The sequence below is a fragment of the Penicillium odoratum genome, assembly GCF_028828045.1.
Source record: "Penicillium odoratum strain IBT 22623 chromosome Unknown utg000003l_segment0_segment0, whole genome shotgun sequence".
Lineage (NCBI taxonomy): Eukaryota > Fungi > Ascomycota > Eurotiomycetes > Eurotiales > Aspergillaceae > Penicillium > Penicillium odoratum.
In genome coordinates this window covers 2,167,653-2,192,744 of record NW_026643145.1, presented here as the reverse complement: position 1 = coordinate 2,192,744, position 25,092 = coordinate 2,167,653, and the positions used below count along the sequence as shown (strand labels likewise).

At 48.8% G+C, this 25,092-nt stretch overlaps 9 protein-coding genes across 9 annotated transcripts; 3 read left to right on the top strand and 6 right to left on the bottom strand.

Annotated features, from left to right (window-relative positions):
- Positions 1-72: 72 nt before the first annotated feature.
- Positions 73-1,169, bottom strand: N7520_004072 (TBP-associated factor 8 family protein; the record flags this gene model as incomplete). The annotated part of the gene is made up of 2 exons (XM_057138007.1): positions 73-845; positions 908-1,169. The coding sequence occupies 2 exons, from the start codon at positions 1,167-1,169 to the stop codon at positions 73-75; spliced, it is 1,035 nt and encodes a 344-aa protein (XP_056998472.1).
- Positions 1,170-1,770: 601 nt separating this feature from the next.
- On the top strand, positions 1,771-2,571 carry N7520_004071 (cytochrome c oxidase subunit VIIa; the record flags this gene model as incomplete). The annotated part of the gene is made up of 5 exons (XM_057138006.1): positions 1,771-1,960; positions 2,027-2,061; positions 2,158-2,200; positions 2,385-2,420; positions 2,492-2,571. 5 exons carry the CDS (start codon positions 1,771-1,773, stop codon positions 2,569-2,571), a joined length of 384 nt encoding a protein of 127 aa, XP_056998471.1.
- A 613-nt stretch (positions 2,572-3,184) lies between these two features.
- N7520_004070 (NEDD8-conjugating protein UBC12) lies at positions 3,185-3,982 on the bottom strand (the record flags this gene model as incomplete). Its single annotated transcript, XM_057138005.1, has 4 exons — positions 3,185-3,337; positions 3,416-3,705; positions 3,807-3,894; positions 3,962-3,982. The coding sequence occupies 4 exons, from the start codon at positions 3,980-3,982 to the stop codon at positions 3,185-3,187; spliced, it is 552 nt and encodes a 183-aa protein (XP_056998470.1).
- A 2,164-nt stretch (positions 3,983-6,146) lies between these two features.
- Positions 6,147-8,051, top strand: N7520_004069 (uncharacterized protein; the record flags this gene model as incomplete). Its single annotated transcript, XM_057138004.1, has 4 exons — positions 6,147-6,197; positions 6,244-6,352; positions 6,418-6,656; positions 6,714-8,051. 4 exons carry the CDS (start codon positions 6,147-6,149, stop codon positions 8,049-8,051), a joined length of 1,737 nt encoding a protein of 578 aa, XP_056998469.1.
- A 1,023-nt stretch (positions 8,052-9,074) lies between these two features.
- Positions 9,075-9,593, bottom strand: N7520_004068 (uncharacterized protein; the record flags this gene model as incomplete). The annotated part of the gene is made up of 2 exons (XM_057138003.1): positions 9,075-9,258; positions 9,412-9,593. 2 exons carry the CDS (start codon positions 9,591-9,593, stop codon positions 9,075-9,077), a joined length of 366 nt encoding a protein of 121 aa, XP_056998468.1.
- Positions 9,594-10,496: 903 nt separating this feature from the next.
- Positions 10,497-11,795, bottom strand: N7520_004067 (uncharacterized protein; the record flags this gene model as incomplete). The annotated part of the gene is made up of 1 exon (XM_057138002.1): positions 10,497-11,795. One exon carries the CDS (start codon positions 11,793-11,795, stop codon positions 10,497-10,499), a length of 1,299 nt encoding a protein of 432 aa, XP_056998467.1.
- A 1,879-nt stretch (positions 11,796-13,674) lies between these two features.
- On the top strand, positions 13,675-16,660 carry chsG (chitin synthase class III; the record flags this gene model as incomplete). The annotated part of the gene is made up of 5 exons (XM_057138001.1): positions 13,675-13,755; positions 13,822-14,317; positions 14,373-14,734; positions 14,791-16,470; positions 16,523-16,660. 5 exons carry the CDS (start codon positions 13,675-13,677, stop codon positions 16,658-16,660), a joined length of 2,757 nt encoding a protein of 918 aa, XP_056998466.1.
- Positions 16,661-17,219: 559 nt separating this feature from the next.
- N7520_004065 (uncharacterized protein) lies at positions 17,220-19,516 on the bottom strand (the record flags this gene model as incomplete). Its single annotated transcript, XM_057138000.1, has 7 exons — positions 17,220-17,234; positions 17,291-17,849; positions 17,905-18,225; positions 18,276-18,646; positions 18,704-18,808; positions 18,866-19,253; positions 19,338-19,516. The coding sequence occupies 7 exons, from the start codon at positions 19,514-19,516 to the stop codon at positions 17,220-17,222; spliced, it is 1,938 nt and encodes a 645-aa protein (XP_056998465.1).
- Positions 19,517-20,384: 868 nt separating this feature from the next.
- Positions 20,385-24,806, bottom strand: N7520_004064 (DNA-directed RNA polymerase III core subunit RPO31; the record flags this gene model as incomplete). The annotated part of the gene is made up of 2 exons (XM_057137999.1): positions 20,385-24,627; positions 24,712-24,806. The coding sequence occupies 2 exons, from the start codon at positions 24,804-24,806 to the stop codon at positions 20,385-20,387; spliced, it is 4,338 nt and encodes a 1,445-aa protein (XP_056998464.1).
- Between the last annotated feature and the right edge of the window lie 286 nt (positions 24,807-25,092).

Sequence of the window (25,092 nt, the reverse complement as noted above, 5' to 3'; positions counted from 1 at the left end):
CATAAATAGAGAACCGAGACTAAACGCCGATATCCAAATAAACCAGATCAAACCAAACCTCCTGTACATATTTTATGCGCCATTAACATCCACTGGCTCAGCACTAGAAGGCGGCTTGGATGCTTTTTCCTCCTTTCCCCGGGGACCAGAAGCTGGACGACGCCAGAAGTCCCGCTCGCAGTTGACGATGGGTCCCATCTCCAGATGCCATGAAGCCTGTGTGCGAGCTTTCCCGTCTCCATCGCCTGGTTTGCCCAAGTCAATATCCATCGCGGAGCCGAGCATAGGAGCAGCTGGATCTTTCTGGTCCTTTTGAAACTTCTTCGCGAGACCCTTCACCGTCTTCTCGAACATGGTCTCCATGCTCTCCATGCGTCGGCCCCAGAGCTTCTTATCCTTGCCACTGGAGCTGGTCGGGTTGTCACGGAACGCGGCACCAGCCAGCTTGCGCAATGCCTCTTCACCGTGACGACCATCTTCAGCGGCGCGCTCACGAATCTTGCGTGGATCGCTATCTCGTTCGGTGAAGACCGCAGTAGCGGAATAGGTGTGTTTGCTTGGGAAATCAGGGAAATGTTTCGGAATGTAGGAGCGATTGGTCACAGTCTCTTCTCCACGCAATGCATTCAAGAATGGAAGTTTGCGCTTAAGTTCATCTTCTGGTGGGGGTGACGGGAGGAGAGTCGGGGTGGGAGTAACGGTTTTCGGTGATTTGAGATAGGGACGGAGGTCATCGGGGGACAGATGGACGCGACTAAGAGCATGCTCGAAGTCAGGAGGAATAGGTTGAATCCGACGAGATGCCAGCATGGACTGGCGAACATATGTGGATATGCGAGTCAAATCTATGCGTGAATGGTGTTAGTCAAATCTTCCTCACGGCAGCGGTTGCCATCACTTCACGTACATGTCTCTGCGGCGCTGCGCAAGCTGGACAGCGCAGCGGGATCGGCTATATCGAAACCCGCATCTTTGAGGAGGTGACCGATCGAACGGTTCATCAGATGGTCGAAGTGAGCTTCATCTTGTATGGCCGGCTCAGACGAAAGTGGCAGGTTGACAGGTTCCCGCAAGCGGTGATGGTGATGGTAATGGTGTTTCGGGCGTTTACTGTCAGCAGCCTCGAGGTGAGACGAAGATCGTTTCACTTGTAGGCCCGTCGACGCCATAGCCTTTGAGCTGCGAGCAAAGAAGAAGCCGGGTAGAAGGAGCTTGCCAAGTTGTTGATCAAATCGGGAGGATGTTGTGTCACGTGATCAAAATCACATAGTCCAACTTAATCAGTTCAAGTACAAGTATCAATCTACAATTTCGTTGCAATATTTTTCAGATTGCAGTCACTGCAATGATACTATTTAAGAAGTATTATTCAACAACGTATACCCATTCCTCAGCCCAAACACAGCAGTCTTGACGTCAGTGTAGTAGGCTTCAATTTGCACCCAACTTTGCAGAGTTCTTGGATTTAAAATTTATACACGTTTGTCATACTATATCGTAATAAGCACCGGGATTCAACGACAGAAGACTGGTAGAAAGGAGAGGGGAATTGAGAAGGTCAGGAAGGTCTTGGACTTAGGCCGGGGATGATGTATAGTAGGATGTTATTACCGTGCTTAGGAATACGCATTAGCTGCAATCTATAATCACGTGTCATTATCTAAGGCCTGATATATTAGGTACCAACAAGTACGTAGGTACTTGTAATTGATATAGTGAATTCAGTATAAGCTATTGACATCAAATTCCAATTAAATATCTCTTATCTCGATGTACGTCAATATAATATCCAAACAATCTTATGTCAAGCGTAATAATCCGAAGAATCAGCCCATATACAGTCATAAAAAATCTCGACCAATCCGGAGCCTCGCTTACCGCCCGAAAGCTCTTGAACTTCAACTCCCGTACATCGCCCGACACACTCTCCTCTCCACCTCTCCAACCCCCAACGTTCGAGGCATGTCCCCACCAACACCTTATAATACAATCTTGGAGCCGAGCATCGATTAACATTCTTCTCCAGTCACAATGCCTGCCGCTATCCCCCCAATCACCGGCGTAAGTCTGCCCCTTCCTTCCAGCCGGCTTGCCCCGATCGGCCTGGTCGGATGGATCGCAATGAGTGAATGAACGGAAGCTGACCCGCATTCATAGATGCTCCGCCGGGGTCTTGTCCTGGACCTGAGCGTCGCTTTCGGTACGTCATTTCCCGGTGCAATTGCAGTTGAGGCTGAGGACTGCCGGTGGCATGATTCATGAAAACGGATCGGGTCGACCTGGCGCGATCGATGTACTCGCAAAGAACGTTCGGCACGACAATGGATTGTGCCTGTGCAGGGACTTTAACTACAAGAAACAACAACTGACCAGTTCTCTGACAGGCTTCGGTACTACCTTCGGTTACCTCTGGTGGTACGGTAAGTAGAGCACATCATGTACTATCTACCTTGCTGGAATCTGTTCTGATGATTTTCTTCTACTGATTCAGGCTTCCACCTTCCCCGCGTCCGTGAGCGTGATACCTACTACGCTCGCCTCGAGGCCGACCGCGCTGCTGGTCGCGTCTAAATCGGTCAACGATGATCACCACCTCTGAACCAATCCGTTTAGCTTCGTTCCGCCCTTCGGCATCTCCTGTTGTCAATCTCGATTTCTAAAGATTCAAACCCAATATACAACTCGTTCCAAGGAAGACTAGATCCGTCGCTCTTGTTTCGTCTCCTGTAATCTTTCGCCGGGTTGAAGATGTCGACTGTGTTCTTTGGAGGTGATGGCTGGATCGATTGTATATATACGCCGTGATCAATGTGCTTTGTTTGATTCGTTCCAGTCAAGGACATCACTTGCGAGTATCCGGTATTTCACGGGTAATACCGCTATCCTACGTTGAACACCTACGTAGACAATGATTGTAGGCCTGATCTAATGAAATTCAACGCTAAGTACGCCGGTATATGAACGTCAAAAACTCCCACGGCCACCTGGCAGAACCCAGGGTACACACATATGCAAATCCCACGCATCAGCTTATCGGAAACCCCACAGATGATTTCACATGTCCTTTGTAAGTCCCACCAGGTTATGATCGTGAGATAATATGCCTCCCTAGTGAATAACCTCGAAGATAACCGAGTCATGCTTTTCTCTTGTCCCCACATCAAGTAAGGAACCCGAACCCGTTCTATCGAAGAACGCGCTCATAGGTGACATGTCGAACGGTGCCACCAGCCATAGAAGTCCGCACATTCTTCTTAAACCCATCCCGGTTCGAGCGCAAATCTTCAGCCGCCTCCTTATTCAGAGGATCCGAAGCATTAGGTTCAAGGAAAAGGAACTAAAATGAAGTCAGCGAGCCCATTACCGCACCACCATAATCCAAGTATAACAGCGCAATAGAAACAAGTTTACCCACCTGCATGCCAACAATAACGGCATTCAAATTAAGCACCGGTTTCCAATCCTCCCGCAGAATGTTCAAGCACACATTTCCCTCAAGATCAATATTCGGATGATAGATCTTCTGCGTACATTTGACTTTCGGCGGATCATGCGGGAAATTCTGATTCACAGCAAAGGAAAAGTTGAAAAGGCCGCCTTTGTACATGCCCTCGTCTGGCTCGATGCTGAGCGTGAAGTTCAGGATATCGTCCGGGTTTGGGAATGTCATCTTCATTGTGTTGCCGAGCGTAAGCTCTTGGAGATCTGGATAGCATCGCGGTCAGAGATTGGGCGTCATGATGTAAGGCGAAATGAAAGAGTCTGGGGTTTCTCTGTTCGTCCGGGGTAGAGGGTGGGATATGAACCTCGTTGCACGCGCAGCTGTGCGGCTGTGACCTTCTTCTTCTTCTTGCCTCCGCCTTCGGCATTCTCAGCTTGCGCTTGCTGCTGCTTCTGTGTGGGTGTTAGACTTGGATATTCAAGAATAGATATAGGTAGTGGGTTGGAAATATCTACCTACCATAGACCAGATCTTCAACATCTTGATTGTGAATCACCGCCCCACCAGGCGAATGCGGTGTGCGGGAAGGAAAGGCTTTTTGTTGAAACTATAAGGATGAAATGAGTCCAGGCCGTCCTGCTGTCGGTATTGAGCAGGATTGTCGTCGTAGCAAGAGGAAGTTGGTTGGCAAAGGGCTTCGGCGAAGTGAACATAGCAGTGCCGGCGTTGCGGGGTGTGTTAAGAGGCGGTCAATACTGGCAGAATCATTTTTCCTGATTTTATAATTACCGCCCTATATACCGCTTCGCAACTATGCCAACCCGCTACGTAGTACAGGTAAACAGGGATCAGTTCTACCCTGGTCTTCCTCGCATAAGTATCTATCCACCCCTCCATTCCTTGCGTACACTGTGGAGTCTTTTGATCAATCAAGAATTGTCAGAAAATAAATCCCGATTTCTTTGGGTGCTTCCGATTTAGCATATGATTCTGTGGGGTGATTAATCCCGAAGACCAGGCGCTTTTACCGTCAGTGGGAAAAGAAAAAGCACTCATCTTGAATCGCCTTCCCCAAGGTGATGGCTCACATGTCTTTAGTCTCTAAATCCTTTCGGTGTTAGGAAAGATGGCGATCGTTGGGACTAGAAATGCAAATGGTACACACTGGATATCCAGATGCATCGTGTTGAATTGCAGTTTATTCACCTCCAATTAGTCTCCTACCCAGTATCTTGCCATATCTCCTACCTTCTTCCCTACCATGTTAGTTATATAGGCAAAGGCGTCCTCAAGTAGCTAAGTAGAAATAAAAGAAATGAGAAATGAAAGGATACGGTTTCGAACGTGTGTCCAAGGTTTTTGCAGTATATCCAAGTAATAGAGGGGTTAATTTGGGAATTGAAATCAGGAAATGAGGTTTTCAGGCGTTTTGACCTACTTCCCTAGGATACTTAGCTTTTATATTCAGTATCCAAGAAGCTGAGGATCAGGGCTATCTTTTCCACTTTTTGAACCTTGATCATTCTTCTGTAATGGTGTAAATTCGCTTTTAAATGCCCTTTTTCGATGTGGCAGAGTTGACATCGGGGGAAAGTTGTTGTATATGGGTGACTGTATACAAATTTGATATTTCCAAATGCAACTTGAGCCATCGATGTTTTCTTTTTTGGAGGTTTCAGGTTCCATCCTTGCAAGGTGAACTGTTTGGTGTCTAAATCGGTTGATTGGTACACATGTATTTGCAACCACACTTCAAGTGTAAAACTTATAGGACTTATCAATTCCGCTGTGCAATCATACCAACATTGAAATTTTTATACTACTTCGACTTTCACTTGCCTTTGATGTAATTAACAGTCCCTGCTTGAAATATATCGGAACATAGATTATCAAACAGCTGCCGTACTTACAACATGGGTGAATCTCGGCCCTAGCTTAGACCCCGAGGATCACCAATGGAAAGTCCATGAATGGTTTCTTCGCGACCCGGTGAATAATTTCAAAAATAGCGAACTAAATCTGATTTTGAAATTCTTTCAAGCATGTTTCGTCTATATCCTTGAGAAAACTGCGGTCCAAGAACATTTACGAAGGGCTGAAGATCAGCGATACAAAAGCGCCATTCGGGTTTACCCATCAAGGGTAGATAGCGTTTAGCATTACTTGCATTTACCTAAGATAAGCTTGAGTATCTAAAAATCTCTCATGCGTTTGTTCACACACTTTAATTCTAGTTTCCTGACCATGGAATGCTGTGAGATCTTCGTGCAAATGAGAGTGGAGGTCCGCTATAATGCTTGAAACCCTTACTCATATAGCCCCTGTAACCACCCTGCTACATCTACGAGTGTAAGTTAAAACTTCTATTGTAGACCCAAGTTAGCCTTGCTCAAATATTGTAATTCAATTTCAAACCCCTTCACACATTGGACGGGAGCTCCAGGTGTATACAATCTACCAGTAACCAATTGACCATGACAATTGCAAGTAGATTGCGTATTCCAGAATCACTGCATAGTCTACTGTGGGTTATCAGCTAGCATATTTTTCTAATGAATATTCGCAACGTATCATAGGGCAGACTTCTACCTCATTAATCTTGTCGAGGTTGTCATGGTGGAACCTTGGCAGCCAAGCCAATTGCGGGGAAGGTGCGGAGGACAACCGCGCACCTCTTTCATTCGCACCATTCCAGCCTTCCGACATGGCGATCCCTCAGCGGACGCTCAACTGGCTGTATTCAGCTCTAACCAAGGTGAGTTACTCCTCGGGGATTAATTATAATTATCTAACCCCTGAAGGATCACTTTGATCCCAAACAGACCTACCAAGATCCCAACCGCGCCTACCACGATGTCGTCAATGCGCTCGCTCAGTACCCCTCGCTCTCCCCTCGCACCGATGTCTATAGTGAGTGCTGTTTATTACCACAACCTTGGAATTAACATAGCGTCTAACTTGGAGGCTCCTCTCAGCGTACGAGAATGGCTTCTCTGCGCTTTTGCTCAACCTTATCGGCACACTGCCTGCCGTCTTCCGAGGCACAACATACCGGTTCCCTGTCGCGATTTGGATACCGAATACCTACCCTCGCGAACCCCCTATGGTATATGTGACGCCGCCTCAGGATATGACGGTCCGGGCTGGTCAACATGTCACGTTGGAGGGACGAGTGTATCACCACTACCTCGCTCATTGGGCTGACGCCTGGGATGTAAGTGGTTGCCCTCTACTGGACCGTGAACGTTTGTTGATGTGTCGCATGAAATAGAAATCGACAATTGCCGATTTTCTGTTCATTCTTCGTGACGTTTTCGCCAAGGAGCCCCCGGTTCGCTATCGCCAGCAGATGCCACCTCAGCAGCAACCGCTGCAGATGCAAACTCCCCCGCCAGTACCACCTCTCCCGCCTGGGATGGAAACGTCGTCAGCTGCGGTCCAAATACAGCCTCGTCCAACAAGCCAAGCTCAAACCCCTCCACAGCTCCCTCCGAAGCCCGGGTCGGCTCCCGCACATCAGCCGTCGCCAGTCCAAGCAGACCGGTACCGATCACCCCCACCACTGCCACCGCTGCCTCCGAAGGGCTATGATCCTAGGCGAGCTTCTTCGATTCCCATGGGTCTAACAGGCTCTGGAAACCCGGTACCTCAACAGTATGCGGCATCGCAATATTCAGCTTCGCCATCTGCGGGGCCCCAGAGTCCAACATACAACAGAAGCACCAGTAGCAATGGACATCAACAATCCCCCTATGCTCGCCAGGCTGGGCCACATGGTTCCCAGATCCCACTCCAACGGCACACTTCTAACCAGCCCCCGCCACAGGCACCGTCTCAACACCCAGGTTATCAGCATCCACCCACGCAAGCACCACCTGGGCCCCCATACCCACAAAACTCTCCTTATCCATCAAACTACCCTCACCCACCTCCGGCAGCACCTGCTCCAAAGGCCGAAGCGCCCGACCTTCTCACGTCCCCCTTCGAGATAGGGCTCCCTTCATTTGCACCCAGGCCTGCCCCTCCAATTCCACCAAATCCAGAAAAGGATGCCCTTCTCAGCGCTGTTTCCAGGACACTAGCCGAGACCCTGGGGTCTCAAGCTGCGCAGTCCGACGCGGCAATCCATTCCCTAGTCTCGCAATCCCACTCTCTCCGCGCGGCAATGACAACCCTGCAAGCCGAAGTCTCAGCCCTCAACGCTCTACAGTCAACCCTCCAATCCAACACCGCAATCCTCCAACAATCCATCCACCGTGCAGATGCAACTATTGCAGGTGCCCAGGCTCGCTCAGCATCTGTCCCCTCGTCCTCTACTCCTTCATCATCTACTGCTCCTGGACCCTCAGATCCTTCATCTGGCCTTCCCCCTATCGACGAGGTTTTGGTTGCTCCCACCGTCGTCGGGAAACAACTCTACGACCTCGTCGCAGAAGAACAGGGTATTCAGCATGCGCTTTATGCGCTGCAAGCTGCTCTTGTCCGTGGTGTTATCGGGGTTGATTCTTGGTCTCGCCAAACACGCGGTCTTGCGCGTGAGGCATTCTTGAAGCGTGCCCTAATCAGCAAGATTGGCCGTGGAATGGGATTGGAGTCTTCTTTGCCATGATGGGCCTCTTACTTCTCGTTGCATAGGTTTCAGGAGCTTTTGTTAATACCCTTTTGGAATTTGTTAGCAGTATACACCGATACAAATTTAGACCAGGGAATCTATATCGCTTATATTGCCTTGAAGCTACAATGTCTTGTAATTTAGAATACTCACGTAAAAACGAGTCAAAAAAGCAAACATTTTGGCAAGGATCGAACCTGCGATCTCCAATCAGTCATAAACGCTTATGTCCTCGTGATAGACCTGGAGTGGCTGTCCAACAGCCAAAGCAGAGCTTCACCTCAACAATATCATATATTCACCAAACTTAACTCAAAGCCTTGGCCACAATAAACTAAGAAAAAAGTTGATCTTTATCAAGTATTCATATGAGAAGATAGTCAGTAATTGATTAATGACAAAAATCTAGTTTCAAGGGCTCTATTGAAGGGGGTTTCCAAAGATAAGAGAAATCCAGTCCGGCAAGCTATGATCTAAGGAGCAAATGAATGCGCCCTCGGGCATGACACTTTAAATTGCGGGCAATGTTGCTTGCCACTATAAGTGTGAGAGGCCAAACCAGTTGGCCACCGGAGGATTTATGAATATTATCTCTGAAATTGTAAAATATAAGGGAGAAATGGTAAGAAAGGGTAACTTGACCTACACCTTCCACCGTCCACTGTTCACCTCCACCGTCCTTCGATTTATCTTGTGTGACCCAGTAGTTTGAACCTACATAAATAAATCACTCCTGGTTTTTTTCTTTGGTTTATCAGCACCACCAGTTTTTTCGAGTCCTTGACTATTAATTAATAACAAGAGTGATACCCAATCCACTTACTGCCGAGGTGCGTTATAAAGCGTATATTGTATATACTACTGTACCTTGTCATTGAATTGATCCACTTAGATTATGAAATACTACCAGCTTTCAAAAATAGAATGTACCGAGAAATAAAGCCCAGCCCTGGACAAGGTTGAAGAGCAGTCACTATTTCCAAATATCGACTTGAGGACACATCCTTCTACATGAATAGTTCAGTACTTAGCCTGGTCCTGCTCATGCGCCTGAGTTTTATCACTAAGTGACCGAAACAGCCAGGCATTGTCAATCTTGCGATTAACATGCAAGATTTCCATAGGATCCATATTCCTCGTATTAACACCAAACTCAGCTACACTACCGTCTGGCTTCTTTTCTTCAAACGGCCACCAATAGCATCTACGTTCAAGCAAAGCATTTCAGTTCAGCTCAGTTTAGCCAATTCATTAAGACCAGATCAGATCCATCAAGGATGACCGGCTGATTGAGACTTACACGCATCCGCAATTCCCACAGAAATTGAATGAGCTTGATCTACCTCCCCAAACGTACTGAGAGAGTTTGGCGCCTTCTTTGATGTCGATTTTGATTTCATTCACCTTGTAGTACGCCCAAGCGGCTGCGTAGCGCCGACAGATCGTACACTGGCATTGGTTGATTTCCGTGGGTTGATGAGGCACGGTTACGGTGATGGCACCACAGTGGCAGGTGGATTTGAGGGATTTGTCTGCCATCTTAATCGAAGGTCAGACCAGGGCAGAATGGAAAAGTAAAGTCGAGTTAGCCACAGGGACTGGGGTTGTAAGTGTCGTCTCTGGAAAACGAGGGTTAGTCATCCGGTCTGCAAGGGATGGCATGCCGTCACTTGACTGGTTCGCTGGAAGCAACAGCCGCGAAGGAGTAGGAGCTCGCTAGGAATAGATGAGTTCAGCTCTATATAGAATGGCAAGTCCCTTTGAACAGTTTTGAATCACATGAACCCCAGATTGACCACGTTCATGGTTTTCCATCAATTTACATATACATAGCGCTATTATTGTAGAATTATTTGTGTACATTTCCACAGGTCCACGGGTGGGTGACTGAATATGTTATGCAGCTGATAGTAACTCTCGAGGTCCACATGAGGCTGTGAATGTACAAACCGACTGGATGTATAAAACAAAAGTACCTACAGTATATAGGTAGCACATATATGCACATATGATGAAGTGTGGAAATATATACAATTCAAATGTTTGCTTCATACATCCATCGACGTCAGGTTATCGTACCTTCGAAAATATACAGTGTATATACTATACATATAGCCCTGGAAGGCTTGAAGCCTGGCCTGAAGGTATTACTTTGTAAGCCGAAACACATCAAAGGTAAATAGGTGACTGAGAAGAATATGTGCACTGAGATTACGAGATATATGAACAGTAAGTTGACTTCGATTGACTGTTTGGCTTCCGTGTGAATTCTCGCTGTACAATTCAACACCCGGATAACGAACCAACGCCCATAATGAAAATGTACCAAGGGATCCATAGGTACAAAGAAGTATATAAAACCAAATACAAGGAAAATGACATAGAATGATCTGTGGGAAAAAACCTAGATCAAGCCCAAACTCAATAAAATACACGCTCAACTCATTTCACTTCATTGACATCGGAGAATGGACTCTCCACGCGCGGAGGCGGTGTCCGGTCTGTGTGTCTGGAGCTGCGCTTCTGGGCAATCGAGGCTGTTGCACTCGAGCTGTCCTGGTCGTGGAAAGGACTGGTCTCGGAGGTCTGCATGGGAGACTCGTCGACCTCAACAATGGAGATGGAGGGAATACCCTTGGAGGCTGTCGAGTGGGAGCTGGAGGGCAGCGTATCGTCGTCCTCATCGGAGGAATTCCCGTCAAAGGTGGAGGTCTGGTGGTCGAATTGTTGGCTATCAGTCGTGGAGCCAGACGTCATTGGCTTCTCTGAAATCGTGACCTCCTTGGTGCCCACATTGGCTTCGTTCTTCTTCTTCAAAGAGGGTCCACGAACCATGACCGGCTTGGCCATCACGGTGCGGGCTACAATCGAGGAAGAGGAGTTAGAGGCGACAGGGGAGGGGGCTGGGATGGCTCCAGCCTTCGCGAGTTGGGCGGACGTGATGACGGGTACAGCGGGGGCGTTTGCTGGGGTGATCATCACTGGTGTGCCTCGACCATCGGGGGTCAAGAAGCCGGAATCGGAACCATTGTGGACACTGACGATGTTGGCACGAGTTCGGGTAATTTGTTGTGCGGGAACGGCGCTGACAATGGCGTCATTGCGGTAGATAGTGGTTGCCACACTGCTACGTAGGGTGTTCGCCATACTTTGGTGGCCTGTCATGGTGGTCCAGCTGGAGTCGCGCAAGTCACCGGGCATGAAGAAGTGTTGATCAGGGTGAGCACCAGGCAGAGGGGGGACCGGGGGAATCAAGGTGGCCGGGGTCTCTGGGGGCGACCGGTTGGTGACACCAGGGATGTAGGCGATCTGGATGACATTCGAGGCACGGGTGAGGACGGTGGAGGCGATGGACTGGGTGGATTGGCGCTCAGAGCGGGCAGCAGCAAATTGGCTGCTCTTTTCTTGTTGTTCGGCGCGCTCCTGGCGCTTTTTCCGAATGATGAACCAATAGACCAGGAAGAGAATCAGGCCGAGTCCGACAACACCACCAACTACACCACCAGCGATTGCGCCCGTATCAGGGCCACTGGATGGTGCAGGTGACGAGTTAGCACCCGACGAAACACACTTCGTTGTGGCACAGGATTCGCAGGACTGGGTGGACATGGTACATGTGTAGCCGGTCTCGCATGTCGGGCAGGTGGGCGAGGAGTCAGAGCATGATACGCAGCGCTTGAAGAGAGAATAGGAGGGGTCGAAGCCCGTGATGAGGTTGGAATCGATGGGAGTGAAAGACATGATGGGCGGATGGAATCGGGAGCGAAAAAGGGGGGAAGTGGTATCAACAGTCGACCGGTCAACGGTAGGTTCAAAAGAACGTGTATAGGATGGAAATTCAACAAGAAAGGAGTGTGAGAAGCTCAAGCGGCGTCAAGTCGTGAGCGTCAAGGCTAAATCATGAAAGAAAAGGATTTAACAAAGGCAATCTGGTGGAAGTAATCCAAAACGAGTGTGGGGGAGAGTCGATCCGATCAAGGTCTGAGGCCGGACATGATCCGGGATAAGTAGATTGTGAGGTGAACCCGTTGAGATCGGATCGGGGTATATAGTGAGATGAAGGAGAAAGAGTAAAGAATAGAGAATCTCCTGGGAGAGTTCAGTCAGAGTTCAGTCACGGGAGGGCCTGAGCGGAGGCTTAGGTTCCACTCTTACACGCACGATGAGCGGGGATTTAATTTATGATCGGGAGGAATTGGGATTAACTAGGTTATTAAGATGTGATGGAAATGTACAGATATATAGCACAGATATAGATACTACAAACCTCAAATATTAAAATTATTTCAACCTCCCCCTTTCTTGCGGTACCTTGCCTTATGTATATGTACTTGGAAGTAACTGTAGAAGATGTTTACCATGTAATTTCGGTCCGACGATTATCCGAAGTCTAGACCACAGGAACAAAATGAAAAGAGAAATTAGAATTAACTATAACTAACCATGAGAATCAGAGAGCAGAATAAGTCAGAATAAATTATGAAGTATGAAGGACTAAAAATAGGGGATCTGTAAGGCTGAAAGAAAAGTTGTCTCATCTACACAGCCCTGCAGGGAAACTACGATACTCCATAAAACAAAGTCGCCAAGATTTACTCCGTGTGGGTGCAGAGAGGTGAGACACGGGAGGCTTAGGAGTAAGATGAAGGACTATGAGGTCACCTGACAATAGGACACAAATATCTTTATACAGTCTCGGCACTGTTCTCTCTTCAAGATACGCCGACATTCAACTTCATTATAAGACTTTCCCCCCGAGCCGTGGAACACATACTATAAATGATGGTACCTGGTTAAACGTCCGTTGTCGACGCGAAGAATGCTGGAATGTGTGGTCCGTCCGTTTTACGTGTTTCACTAGTGGAGTCCTGATTGGAGTCCAGACTCAAAAGTGGAGTCTTTCCTGGAGTAACAGAATAAGTACTCCATAGAATAGAGTAGAATAAAGTACAGTACTCCATAAAGAATATGAAAAACGACTAGGAAATTAGGTTCTGCCAACGCATAGGGTACCCAAGGGTAAAATACATGTATAATACAAATACAATCGAGATTCCACATGCCAAGCCTTTTGTACTTAGACCCTGACCCTTTGACCCTTGAACCCTTCAAACCTGACAGGTCATCATGTTACCCACTGTTACAGGTACAAGGGATGAGATATGCATTGGCTAAATAATCCAATCAATCAGATTGAAGAATAGTGATCATGTTACAGCTCATATGGCAATATACAACAAATCAAGATTTATCCTGCTGAACTGTTTTGATTACTGAGTAAGAAATGTCTATTTTTGCTCTGAAAGTCAATAATACGATCACGCCCTGGAGACCTTACGCTTACCTGCCTTTTTCCCCGTCTCGCTGCCCCTCGGTTTCTTTACTCTCTCTTTCACCCCCTTCCGTCGTCACATTCCGGAGTTGTGCTGGGATTCGAACCGCGCTTTCCCTTTGTTATTCTCCGTGTCCCTTCCAAGACTCCAGGTACCCGCCATCTGCAAGGCCCTGGTGGCTTCATCTGATCGTGATTTTCGCGTCTCCAGACGCCCTTGTTTCTTGATACCCCTCCTTAGTGCTTCCTTTGTCTCCTTGTAATCACTTTCGGATTTGCGCATCTATCATGGCCTACCAAGGGTCTGGCGCGCGCGCGCATTCGCCTGGCTACGAAGAGACTCGTTTGCAGGATGTACCTCCTTTACAGGTATGCTTTTATCTAGGACAATATCAAAGTACCCTTTTTTGCAACAAACAAGCTAACCTGGAACAGTATCGTGAAGACGAGGATGCTTCGAGGGGACTGCTCTCACACCAGCAAGGTCCTTTTGCGACACCATTTGATGACCCTCACTCGCGCGGGCAATCTCCCACCCGTGGGCACTCACCCATGCGTCCCGCCTCGGGCTACAGCTTGACGGAAACCTACGCCACAGATGCTGCGCCAACTTACCACGACCCCTACAGCACGGGCACTGTTTACTCAGGCCAGTCAGAGAATCCCGCAGCCGCCTTTGGGGTTCCTGCTCGAACCGAATCACCCTATGCTCGCAGTGAGACTTCATCAACTGAAGCCTGGCGCCAACGCCAAGCTCCCGGTGGAAATGCCGGTGGAAATTTGCGCCGTTATGCGACACGTAAAGTGAAGCTCGTTCAGGGTTCCGTCCTGAGTGTCGATTATCCGGTCCCCAGTGCCATCCAAAATGCTATCCAGGCCAAATACCGCAACGATCTTGAAGGTGGCAGCGAGGAGTTCACTCACATGCGATGTACGTGACGGAAGAAAATTGGAGAACAGAACAGGGAACTAACGGACTCTTATAGACACTGCCGCGACGTGCGATCCGAACGAATTCACTCTTCACAATGGTTACAACCTGCGTCCGGCTATGTATAATCGTCATACTGAGCTGTTGATTGCGATTACCTACTACAACGAGGATAAGACTTTGACTGCACGTACCCTGCACGGTGTGATGCAGAATATCCGCGATATCGTCAACTTGAAGAAGTCCGAGTTCTGGAACAAAGGTGGGCCTGCTTGGCAAAAGATTGTCGTGGCCCTCGTATTCGATGGAATCGATCCTTGCGATAAGGATGTCTTGGATGTCCTTGCGACTGTCGGCATTTATCAAGATGGTGTGATGAAGCGTGATGTCGATGGGAAGGAGACCATAGCCCATATTGTAGGTGATAGAAAGTCGTATGGAAGAGGAAGCCGCACCCGCTAACATATTTCAAGTTCGAATATACTACCCAGCTATCCGTGACACCAAGTCAGCAGCTCATTCGCCCCACAGATGATGGCCCTACGACACTTCCTCCGGTGCAGATGATGTTCTGTCTGAAACAGAAGAACAGCAAAAAGATCAACTCTCATCGTTGGCTCTTTAACGCGTTTGGTCGAATCTTGAACCCTGAGATTTGTATCTTGCTTGATGCAGGAACTAAGCCCGGCCCTAAATCGTTGTTATCACTCTGGGAAGCCTTCTACAATGACAAAGACCTCGGAGGGGCATGTGGTGAAATCCACGCTATGTTGGGCAAAGGTTGGCGCAACTTGGTCAATCCACTGGTGGCCGCCCAGAACTTCGAATACAAAATCAGTAACATTCTGGATAAGCCTCTCGAAAGTTCATTTGGCTACGTCAGTGTGTTGCCTGGTGCCTTCTCGGCCTATCGATTCCGTGCGATCATGGGTCGCCCTCTAGAGCAATACTTCCACGGTGACCACACCTTGTCCAAGCAGCTGGGCAAGAAGGGTATTGAGGGAATGAACATTTTCAAGAAGAACATGTTCTTGGCTGAGGATCGTATCTTATGTTTCGAGCTGGTCGCCAAGGCTGGCTCGAAATGGCACCTGTCTTACGTCAAAGCTTCCAAGGCTGAGACAGACGTGCCGGAAGGTGCGGCCGAGTTTATCTCGCAGCGCCGACGTTGGTTGAACGGTTCATTTGCAGCTGGTATCTACTCGCTGATGCACTTTGGCCGTATGTACAAGAGTGGCCACAACCTGATTCGCATGTTCTTCCTGCACATTCAGATGCTCTACAATATCTTCAACACCATCCTCACCTGGTTCTCGCTGGCTTCATACTGGCTGACCACAACTGTCATCATCGATCTGGTCGGCACTCCCAGTGCAAGCAACAAAGAGACCGCATTCCCATTCGGCAAAGAAGCTACACCTATCGTCAATACCATTGTCAAGTACATGTACTTGGGTTTCCTGCTCTTGCAATTCATCCTTGCGCTCGGTAATCGCCCCAAGGGCTCCAAGTTCTCATACTTGGCATCATTTGTCGCGTTTGGTATCATTCAACTCTACATTGTCATCGATTCACTATACCTGGTCATTCGTGCCTTCGGCGGAGGTGCACCAATGGATTTTGTGACCAATGAGGGAGTGGGTGCCTTCCTCAAGTCTTTCTTTGGTTCCTCCGGTGCTGGTATTATCATCATCGCTCTGGCTGCTACCTTCGGTCTCTACTTCGTGGCATCATTCATGTACGCTGACCCGTGGCACATGTTCACCTCTTTTCCCCAATACATCGTGCTTCAGTCATCCTACATCAACATTCTCAATGTGTATGCCTTCAGCAATTGGCACGATGTATCCTGGGGCACCAAGGGATCTGACAAGGCCGATGCCTTACCTTCCGCCAAGACGACCAAGGACGAAGGCAGTAAAGATGCAGTCATTGAGGAAATTGATAAGCCCCAGGCCGATATTGACAGTCAGTTCGAGGCTACCGTGAAACGTGCCCTCACTCCCTATGTTGCCCCTCATGAAGACGATGAGAAATCCCTCGAAGACTCCTACAAGAGTTTCCGTACCCGGCTTGTGACCTTCTGGATCTTCAGTAATGGTTTCCTCGCCGTTTGTATCACCAGTGAAGCGGTAGACAAGTTTGGATTTACGGTACGTTCCACAGCTCTATACATCTCTGAACGCGCATACTAACTCTTCCCAGAACACTGCCACCACCCGGACATCCCGCTTCTTCCAAGCCTTGTTATGGTCCAACGCAGTAATGGCTCTCTTCCGATTCACCGGAGCTTGTTGGTTCTTGGGCCGCACCGGCATCAAGTGCTGTTTCGCTCGTCGTTAGACGGTGACCAAATAATGGACCCATGGAGACACGACCCTTTCACCACACTTTTGTTCCCTTTTGACTTTCTTTCTCTTCCTGTTTTATTGCGATATGTATTCTACCTAAAGATGCCCGTTTTATTTTGTGGTTTTATGCCAGTATGTACCGTGACGGAGGTTACAATAGCGTCATACCATGATGTTTTTGTCGGATAGCGGATAGCGATGCAAGGATGCATTAGGGGCGCAATGAATTTCATATCTGAATTAGTACTCAGATTTCACTGGAACGTTAATGTTTTCTCTTCACTTAGCAATCTGTAGAGATTTCTGCTTGCACGCAAGCTACACATGTTGTGCTAATGAGGCGTATGTAGAACATGTCATGGCGACCAGTTAAGTTGCGATTCAGGACAAATTACAATCTACCTAAATTGATCATAATCTTCGTTGGAGCTGACTATAGTGGCCACTTAGCCTTAGTAATTGAGCCTAATCTCAGCTATAAGATAGGGCATAGAAAGGTTACCTTGTCTCACGAACAATCTATACTATAGGTATAAAGCTTCCAACGTGCTTTACCCATGAGATGGCTATTAATACTAAACAGTAAAAATATCGAACCACGAAAATAGGTACAGAAACTTACCCTGTAATGAACCTTGAAAAGATATGACCCCGAAAAACAACCTGGCCTCGCCCCAACCAACCGACAAGTGCCTTGAAACATCCTCTCCAGCATAGCTCTCATAATCTCTACATCCACAGACTCCCTTTCCCAAAACTTCAGAATCCGAATCCCGAGCCTAACAAGCGCATCCCAATTCTTAGGTAGTCGTAAAGCCCAACCCCCGGGGTTCGGGTTCCGCATAAGAGCCACATTGCTCAGTACAGCAGCGAGAATATGCATGGCCGAAGAGAATGTAGCGCGCAGGATGTTCCAGACCCACTCATGTCGGAAATGATACCAACAATTTGGGAGGAGAATTACGCAGTTGTCGATCGCTTTTTGGGCTTGAGTGAATACCGCTTCGCAGAGTTGGGGAGTTGATTGTACCCAGCTTGGGAGGGACTGGAAATGGATTGCGAGGTAGAAGACGGGGCGGTAGATCTTTTCGCAGGCAACATGGTAGCGGCCCAGAAGGAAAAATTCAATGTCTTGGTTGGTTGAGGATGGGGGTGGAAGGGTGTTATGGCACATTTGGTGCCTTTCAGGGATTTTGTTAATGAATAAAAAGACCTGGTAGAGGGGGATGTGCATACCAGGACGAAACTACTTTCACAGCTTCGGTAGTTCGATCAACAATGCTGCTGACATTGTTTATCCATCCATCTTCTCCATTTCGCCACATATCCACTAGCATGTCGTTGACGGTGCGACGGTTGAAAATGGTTGCAATGTAGAACCTCCAGCCTCTCTCCTCGTCTGTGTCACTAAGATCACCCTGTAAAAAGAAAGGGTCGTCGTTCTCGCTTCCCATCTGCTTAGGTGAATATGAAGATGTCGGGAAGCTTGGAAACCTATCCCCGAGTCCGAATTTTTCAAGGCGACTACTCCACAAAGGCAACTCGCCCTGCATTTCACTATTATTGAAATTAGTAGATAGAAGGGTATCCATTCCTGGATAATATACCATTCAGCCTGAATACAAGACCAGTATAGTCTAGACTCCAGGTTGTGGTAGTTCGCATCAGCTTTCCAATGTTCTCTGCAACATGAGACCAGGCGAACTTCTAGCCTGCACGATGCTTGCTGAAAGCAGAACCATGCCTCCAACGGACGCACCAAATGTCTATGATAGAAGCCAGCGAGGAGGAAGCACTGGATATCCGTGACAGATGTATGCAGGGAGCCGAAGCGCTGTTTTGCAGCGTGGAAGTAGGCCTCTGCACGCTCGATGTTAGCATCCGATGGAGGGGGTGACGGAATGTAGTCTAGATCCTCGGGGACCTCTCCCAAAGGAATGAAAGTAGATGTGCAACAGGCCAAAGCGCATGCGAGAAGCTATGGGAATCAGTTTCCACATACAGAATGAGGTTTGTCATTCGAACTAAAACGCACCACTTGACAAGATGGCCCGTCCCAACTCAGCCCATGGACAGTCAATTCGCGGACATAGCGTTCAAAGATATTTCTATCTATCACTGGATTCCGCCGATGCAGCAACTAGAGGTATTTTCGGCACTGATGCGGGATATCATCCATAAATGAGCCAATATCCACCTGTTGGGCTGGTGAAATTCCCGATTGAGACCGGGAATCCAGAGAATCGAGCAGAACGGAACGAATATTTTTCTCTGCACTTGTGACAACCTTATCATATATCGGCCAGCGGAGCATGAGCTCGGCGGAACTGGCCGCAAATAGCAAGTCAGGATCATGCTCGCATGCACGGTAATCACCATTTGAGCTACCACCGCGGAGATTGCTGATCCCGAGCCCAATATCGGTCAGCGGACTAGGGTTTTGCGTAGCCAGCTCGAGCAAGGAACTATGGAGGGATCGAGTCGATGAGCCGGCCGATGAGCTGTCATTCTTGAGATCTTCCAGTAGCGAAGAAATATGGTTCAGCTGTTGTAAGATCTCCTGATTGGACGCATCATATCCAGATCTATGGGACAGGAGATAATGTTTCAGTTTCAGGCTTGCTTGACAAGGCTAGGCCTATGAAAAAGAGAACCAAGCCACTACTTACTGGCTAGGGAGTGGTGACGTCTCGGGATAGATGCAATTCACCCCCTGCATAGCACAGTAGCTACAGGTGGGCCTGGCGTTGTCGCACCGGGTCTTGCGTAGACGACATGTCTGACAGGCCGTCGGCGCGCGTGTCCGACTCTCACGCTTCTTTGGAAATCTCGAATCGGTTAAATCCATGGCTTTCTTATACTCCTTTTTTCCCACCAAAGGCAATATTTCGCCGGTTTCGGGGATCTTCGGGGAGATTTGGGGAAATAGATTAATCGAGTCCGACCCGTGGAATAGGGAATCAGCAATTAGAGAAGATTAGGAAGGAGAGTCAAGATCTAGGCAGTAACCTCACAAGGCCAAGGGACAAAGAAACGGTGATGTCGAGAGTGGCTCGGCCAATCTTGACCGATGAGGATTAGGTTGTTCGGCCCAGACAAAGAACTCGGTGGGATCCCTGCAATCTCCCATTTCCGGATTGGGGTTTGGGTGGTGCCTGATTGGCGTGCGATCATAACGAAATAGCCCTTTAACAAGCGTTATTGTACGGTGACGACCATCGAGGGTTGATGGGGGAGAAACGTGGCCAATCGACAAACCTCCACCATTAGCGCAGTGCCTCACTGAGGGTGGACGAATGAGGAAGCGCGAATCTCATGTACGTACAAGGGTGTGTTGTTGTAGAGATGTAATTGCTCATCATGCGTCCAGCTCCGGCTGCCCCGGGAAGGCTAATCCAAAAATTAGCCTGCTTCGAACAGGCAGTATGAAACATCGAGAAAAGTTGCAACGGTGAGTTGCCCTGCTTTGTGAGAAATGGCCAGCCAAATTCAGGAAAAGCAAAAAGAAGCTAATGTTGCTTGGCAAAAGTCGTTGATTGCAGATCGTCACTATTCGCTAACGTGCATAAAACAGGCGCCAATTGGCAGCACTAAGAGTACATGTACAGAGTCGTGCCCGAAGGCTGCAACGTAGAAAAGCAAAAATATTCCAACGCCGAGAAAAATGCGGATCAAAGTGGCCACCAAAGAAAGAGAGATAAGGGCAAGTCCTGCCACTACCTAACCACACGCTTTTTGCCCTTCTTCACCAGAGGTACCTCACATAGGTCGGTCCAGGCATCTTCAAAGACAGTCTTCCGCGGGCCAATCTGGCCTTCGTAGAAATTCAGCTTGCGTACAACTTCCATTGCACCGGTTCCCAGCCCGATAGTCTTGCCCATGATGATACATTCCGAGACACCCTCAATCAGATCGGTACGGCCAGCACCACCGGCATCGAAGAGATGATCGGCAGTCTTCTCAAAAGAAGCGAGCTGAAGGACGGAGTCACGCATCTTGGCCAGACCGAATCGGGTAATACCCAGCACCTCTCCCTTGTATGTCATAACGTCAGCCAGAAGCTGCATGTGACGAGGATCGATGTTCATGTCCTTCATGACTTCACTAATTTCGACCACAATTGTAGTTCGTGCAGCCTCGATACCAAGAACTTCACGCGCTTCCATGACGTTGTTGGTCCTTGTGCGGAGACCGTCGACACCAACGGTAGTCATGCAGTCTTTCAAACCGTAGCCTTCCACCAACAGGGTGTTGGACGTTGAAGTCTCATCCGTTCGAATGATAGCACGTTGGGCGCGAGCGTGTCCAAGAATTTGGATATCGGGCAACATTCGCTTGAGATGCTTGAGACGCAGGAAGGGGTCCATACTCGTCGCGGCGACCTCTGTCTTTGACAGGCCCGTCTTACTGGCCGGGTCCATGTCCATGAAAATCCTAATGGAGGACACGCCAACTCGGAAAGTGAGATCTCCACCCTTGAAGCGCTTGTGCGTTTTAATCGCTTGAGCGATCTTCCTCACATCTAGCTCAAGCTTGAGATCAGAGATCGTCTGGAGGTTGATTTTGATGGTCACGTAAGCATAGCTGCCGGTCCAGTTTTCGGTGATACTGCGCATGATATCCCGAAGGTAGGTCTTTTCGATACGACCCTTCACAATACGTGCCGCGGCCATGTGTTCCTTGTTGACCAGTTCGCAGGCGATGACAGGTGTACTGATTTCTTTGGAGGCGTTGATAATTTCCTTGATACGAGGCACACCCTGCGTGATACTCATACCGGCGACACCGGCGAAATGGAAAGTCTTCAGGGTCATTTGTGTACCCGGCTCACCAATGGACTGGGCACCCACAGCACCCACAGCATGACCCGGCTCAACCTGAGCTCTCCGGTATTTCGTGAGACAAGAAGTGATGAAAGCACGTAGAGTGGTCTCTGTCAGCTTTCCGGTATGATCCAAGCCCTGTCGGCTCTCCTGGCCGTCACCACCAAGCTTAATCAGCTTCTGGACCTTTGCGTCCACATATTCCTGAATAGAGTCAAGGAAGTCACGCGCACTCTCAAGCTGATCAACTCCGTGGTCACTGCGATCCATATAACCTAGCTCATTGCCCATGAGATCCCTACGCACCAGCTTGGCACGCTCTCTGCCAAGCATCTCTTCACAGACTGCTGTGATTTCGCCTGGCAGCAAACTCCGCTCGTAGTTGTTGTATGTGGTTGACTCGGAGTGAATAAAGGTTCGCTCGAAATGGACAGGTCTGGCTTTACCTTCCATATCCAAGGGATCCAGTTTATCGTCACCATACTGGAACTGCACAATAGCAGCAGAGGAGTTGCGTACGGTATCATCGTACATCGTTGAGAGATCTTCAAGAGATTTCATCAGACGTCGAGACATGTAACCTGTCTCGGCAGTCTTAACGGCAGTATCGACCAGACCTTCACGACCGGACATTGCGTGGAAAATGAACTCAGTGGGCGTGAGACCTGAGAAGAAACTGTTGCGAACGAAACCCTTGGAAGGAGGCTGACGTGCGTTCTTCGGGAAATGAGGTAGAGTACGGTCCTGGAAACCATCCAGAACACGCGAACCGCCGATAATCTGTTGACCCACGAGCGCGACCATCTGAGACACGTTAATACTGGAGCCTTTAGATCCAGACGTGGCCATGATCAGAGGCGAGTTATATTTGCTGAGCTGTGCAATACATTCATCACCAGCTTGCTGACGAACTTTACTGAGAATACCAGAGAGCTGGTTTTCCATAGTTTGCAACTCGTCACAACCAGGATACTTCTCCAAGGTTCCAGCTTTAAATTTAGCAATGACTTCGTCACAAGCTGCATAGGCTGCCTCGACTAGATCGTTCTTGGACTGGACAAGCCTCTCGCTGGGCCACACATCCGTGATACCGATAGAGAAGCCAAGATTGGTGAGCCAACGGGCTGACAGCTTGGAAAGACGGTTCATACCCTGGGCAGCGGCGGCAGGTCCATAATCTCGAAGCATAATGTAGAACACATTGTCCTTCTTACCATCACCGACGGTAGATTTGTCCATGACACCACACATGACTTCAGAGTTGCGGATCACCAGCCAAGAATCGTTCGGATCCAAGTCTTTGGGCCTTCCGTCCTTTGGCTGCTTGAACTGTCGGCACGCCGCGTCGAGGTTGACCAAGACGGGGTCGTCTTTGTTGGGATGCATCAAAATATTGAAAACCTGCTTGCCGGTCCAGAGCATTTGTGGTTTCAAAACTGATGGCGGTGGCAGATCAAATCGTGTCTCGGGGCCCAACATGTATAAACAAATTTGGCAGAAAGACCGACGATCGTAGAAATTATCTTTGCTGCTAAGCAAGAAAGCGGCACTGATGAAATCCTGGATGGCACCAATGATAGGTTCACCGTTCTTGGGTGTGGCCAGGTTATTCTTGACACCCATCAACTCCATAGCCTCTGCTCTCGCCTCTTCAGTTTGTGGTACGTGCAAGTTCATCTCATCTCCGTCGAAATCGGCATTGTAAGGGTTACAAACACACTCGTTCAAACGGAATGTCCGATGCGGTCGGACTTTGGCAAAATGAGACAGGATACTGAGTTTGTGGAGAGAGGGCTGCCGGTTGAACAGTACAATGTCACCGTCTTCCAAGTGACGCTCAACCACATCGCCCTCTTGGAGTTGATTGGCCATGTGCTTCAGATTACCGTACTTCAAGTTTGTTTGCCATATAGAGCCCTTTTTGATCAAGTATCTCGCACCGGGATATTTGTTCGTTCCATTCAGCACTACCTTTTGCAATTTTTCCTTGTTGTATCGGGTGACGACTTCCGGATAGGTCAGGTTTCTGGCAACCAGCTCGGGAATGGCAACCTCATCTACCCGTAGATTGGGATCGGGCGAAATGACCGTTCGACCGGTGTACTCAACACGCTTTCCAGATAAATTACCACGGAAGCGACCTTGTTTTCCCTTTAATCGTTGAACAAATCCACGAATGGGTTTCCCGAGATCCGCCTTGTTGAGGCCAGGCACATCGCTGTTGATGTAGACTGCGATTTGGAGCTGCATATAGTCCCAGCACTCCATGATGGTCTGAACGGGAGCTCCCTTAAGTAGGGAATTCTTCAGATTGATGTTGCTCTGCACGATATCACCTAACTTCGCAGTCAAGTCATCTTCGGTAGATGCTGCCTCTTGAATGACCGACGGTCTGATACAAACAGGTGGGGCTGGAATGAACTGCCACAGGAACATCTCTGGTCTAGCCTCCTTGGGATCTAATCCTAGAAGCTCACAATCGCTGTCCGAGATCTTCTTGAACAACTTGAGCACGCGTAGGGCATTCAAATCATCCTGTGCCTTCTTGAAGTGTTTCTCGACCTCGGTATTCGAATTCCGCACTTCGGCAAAGGAGTCATCAAAGACTGTCTTGCTGAGTGGGGGCTGCTTCTTGACGGAGGTTGAGGCGTTGAAGGCCCGGAACTTGTCATGGGTGATCTTCAGCGCACTCGTACCAATCTTCTTCACCACACCATTTATCGCGTTGCAGTGCTCGCATACACGAGTCTTCCGGCATCGTTCGTTGATTCGCTTCGCAATCTGCATTCGTCGCAAGTTGTCCAGGCCAGGACGTCTCATTTCTCGTAGGAAGGATCGGCGCTCGGTCTCCGGTAGGAGGATGCGTGAGCATTCTTTGCAAATTTCCTGTAGGATTCCGATAACTCTCTTGAAGTAACCGACGTGAAAGGCTGGCAAGACCAGTCGTACGTGGCCAAAGTGACCATTGCAATCCTTCGAGTTCAAACCACAGGTCGCACAGGTCGCAACCTTGCCTGAAATACCCATGCGTGTATCGAGAGGGCCATTGGAAACCACCTTTCTGCCATTCTCGAGGTCGAAAAACTTTCTGTCCGAAACTTCCACCGCGGCTTGCTCAACAATGTCGTTTTTTGTCCTGGAGTGGTAAAATTCATTATTAGCTATCGCGTCCCGCGCAAAGAGTACAGTAGCTCAGCTCTGGCAAACCGGGAACCCATACAATACACCGAACTTCAGTTCCTTGATGATCTTGGGAGTACGGTCAACGACCTGGGCCTTGCCCAGATCAATCTGTGCATCCTCTGAAGGCTGCATTGCGCCGTTGTCAAAGTGAGAGCATGACAAGGTGACTCAGTATGGTTTGATCGGCGCGTGCGGGTGTCGGCCGCAATCCACGGTATGGGAGACCCGTGGGACAAGTCGAGTGTGAAGCGTTGGCTAGTATCCCTGCGCAAATATGGCTAGAGGCAAAAATCCCCGAAGATTCGGTCTGGGGGAAGAATGGCGATGAAGAGAGGAAAAGAAGGCAGGCGGGGTCGGCGACGAGCACTTTTTTCTGCCATGGAGCTCTCACCGCCGACCCAACACCTCAAGTGGATCT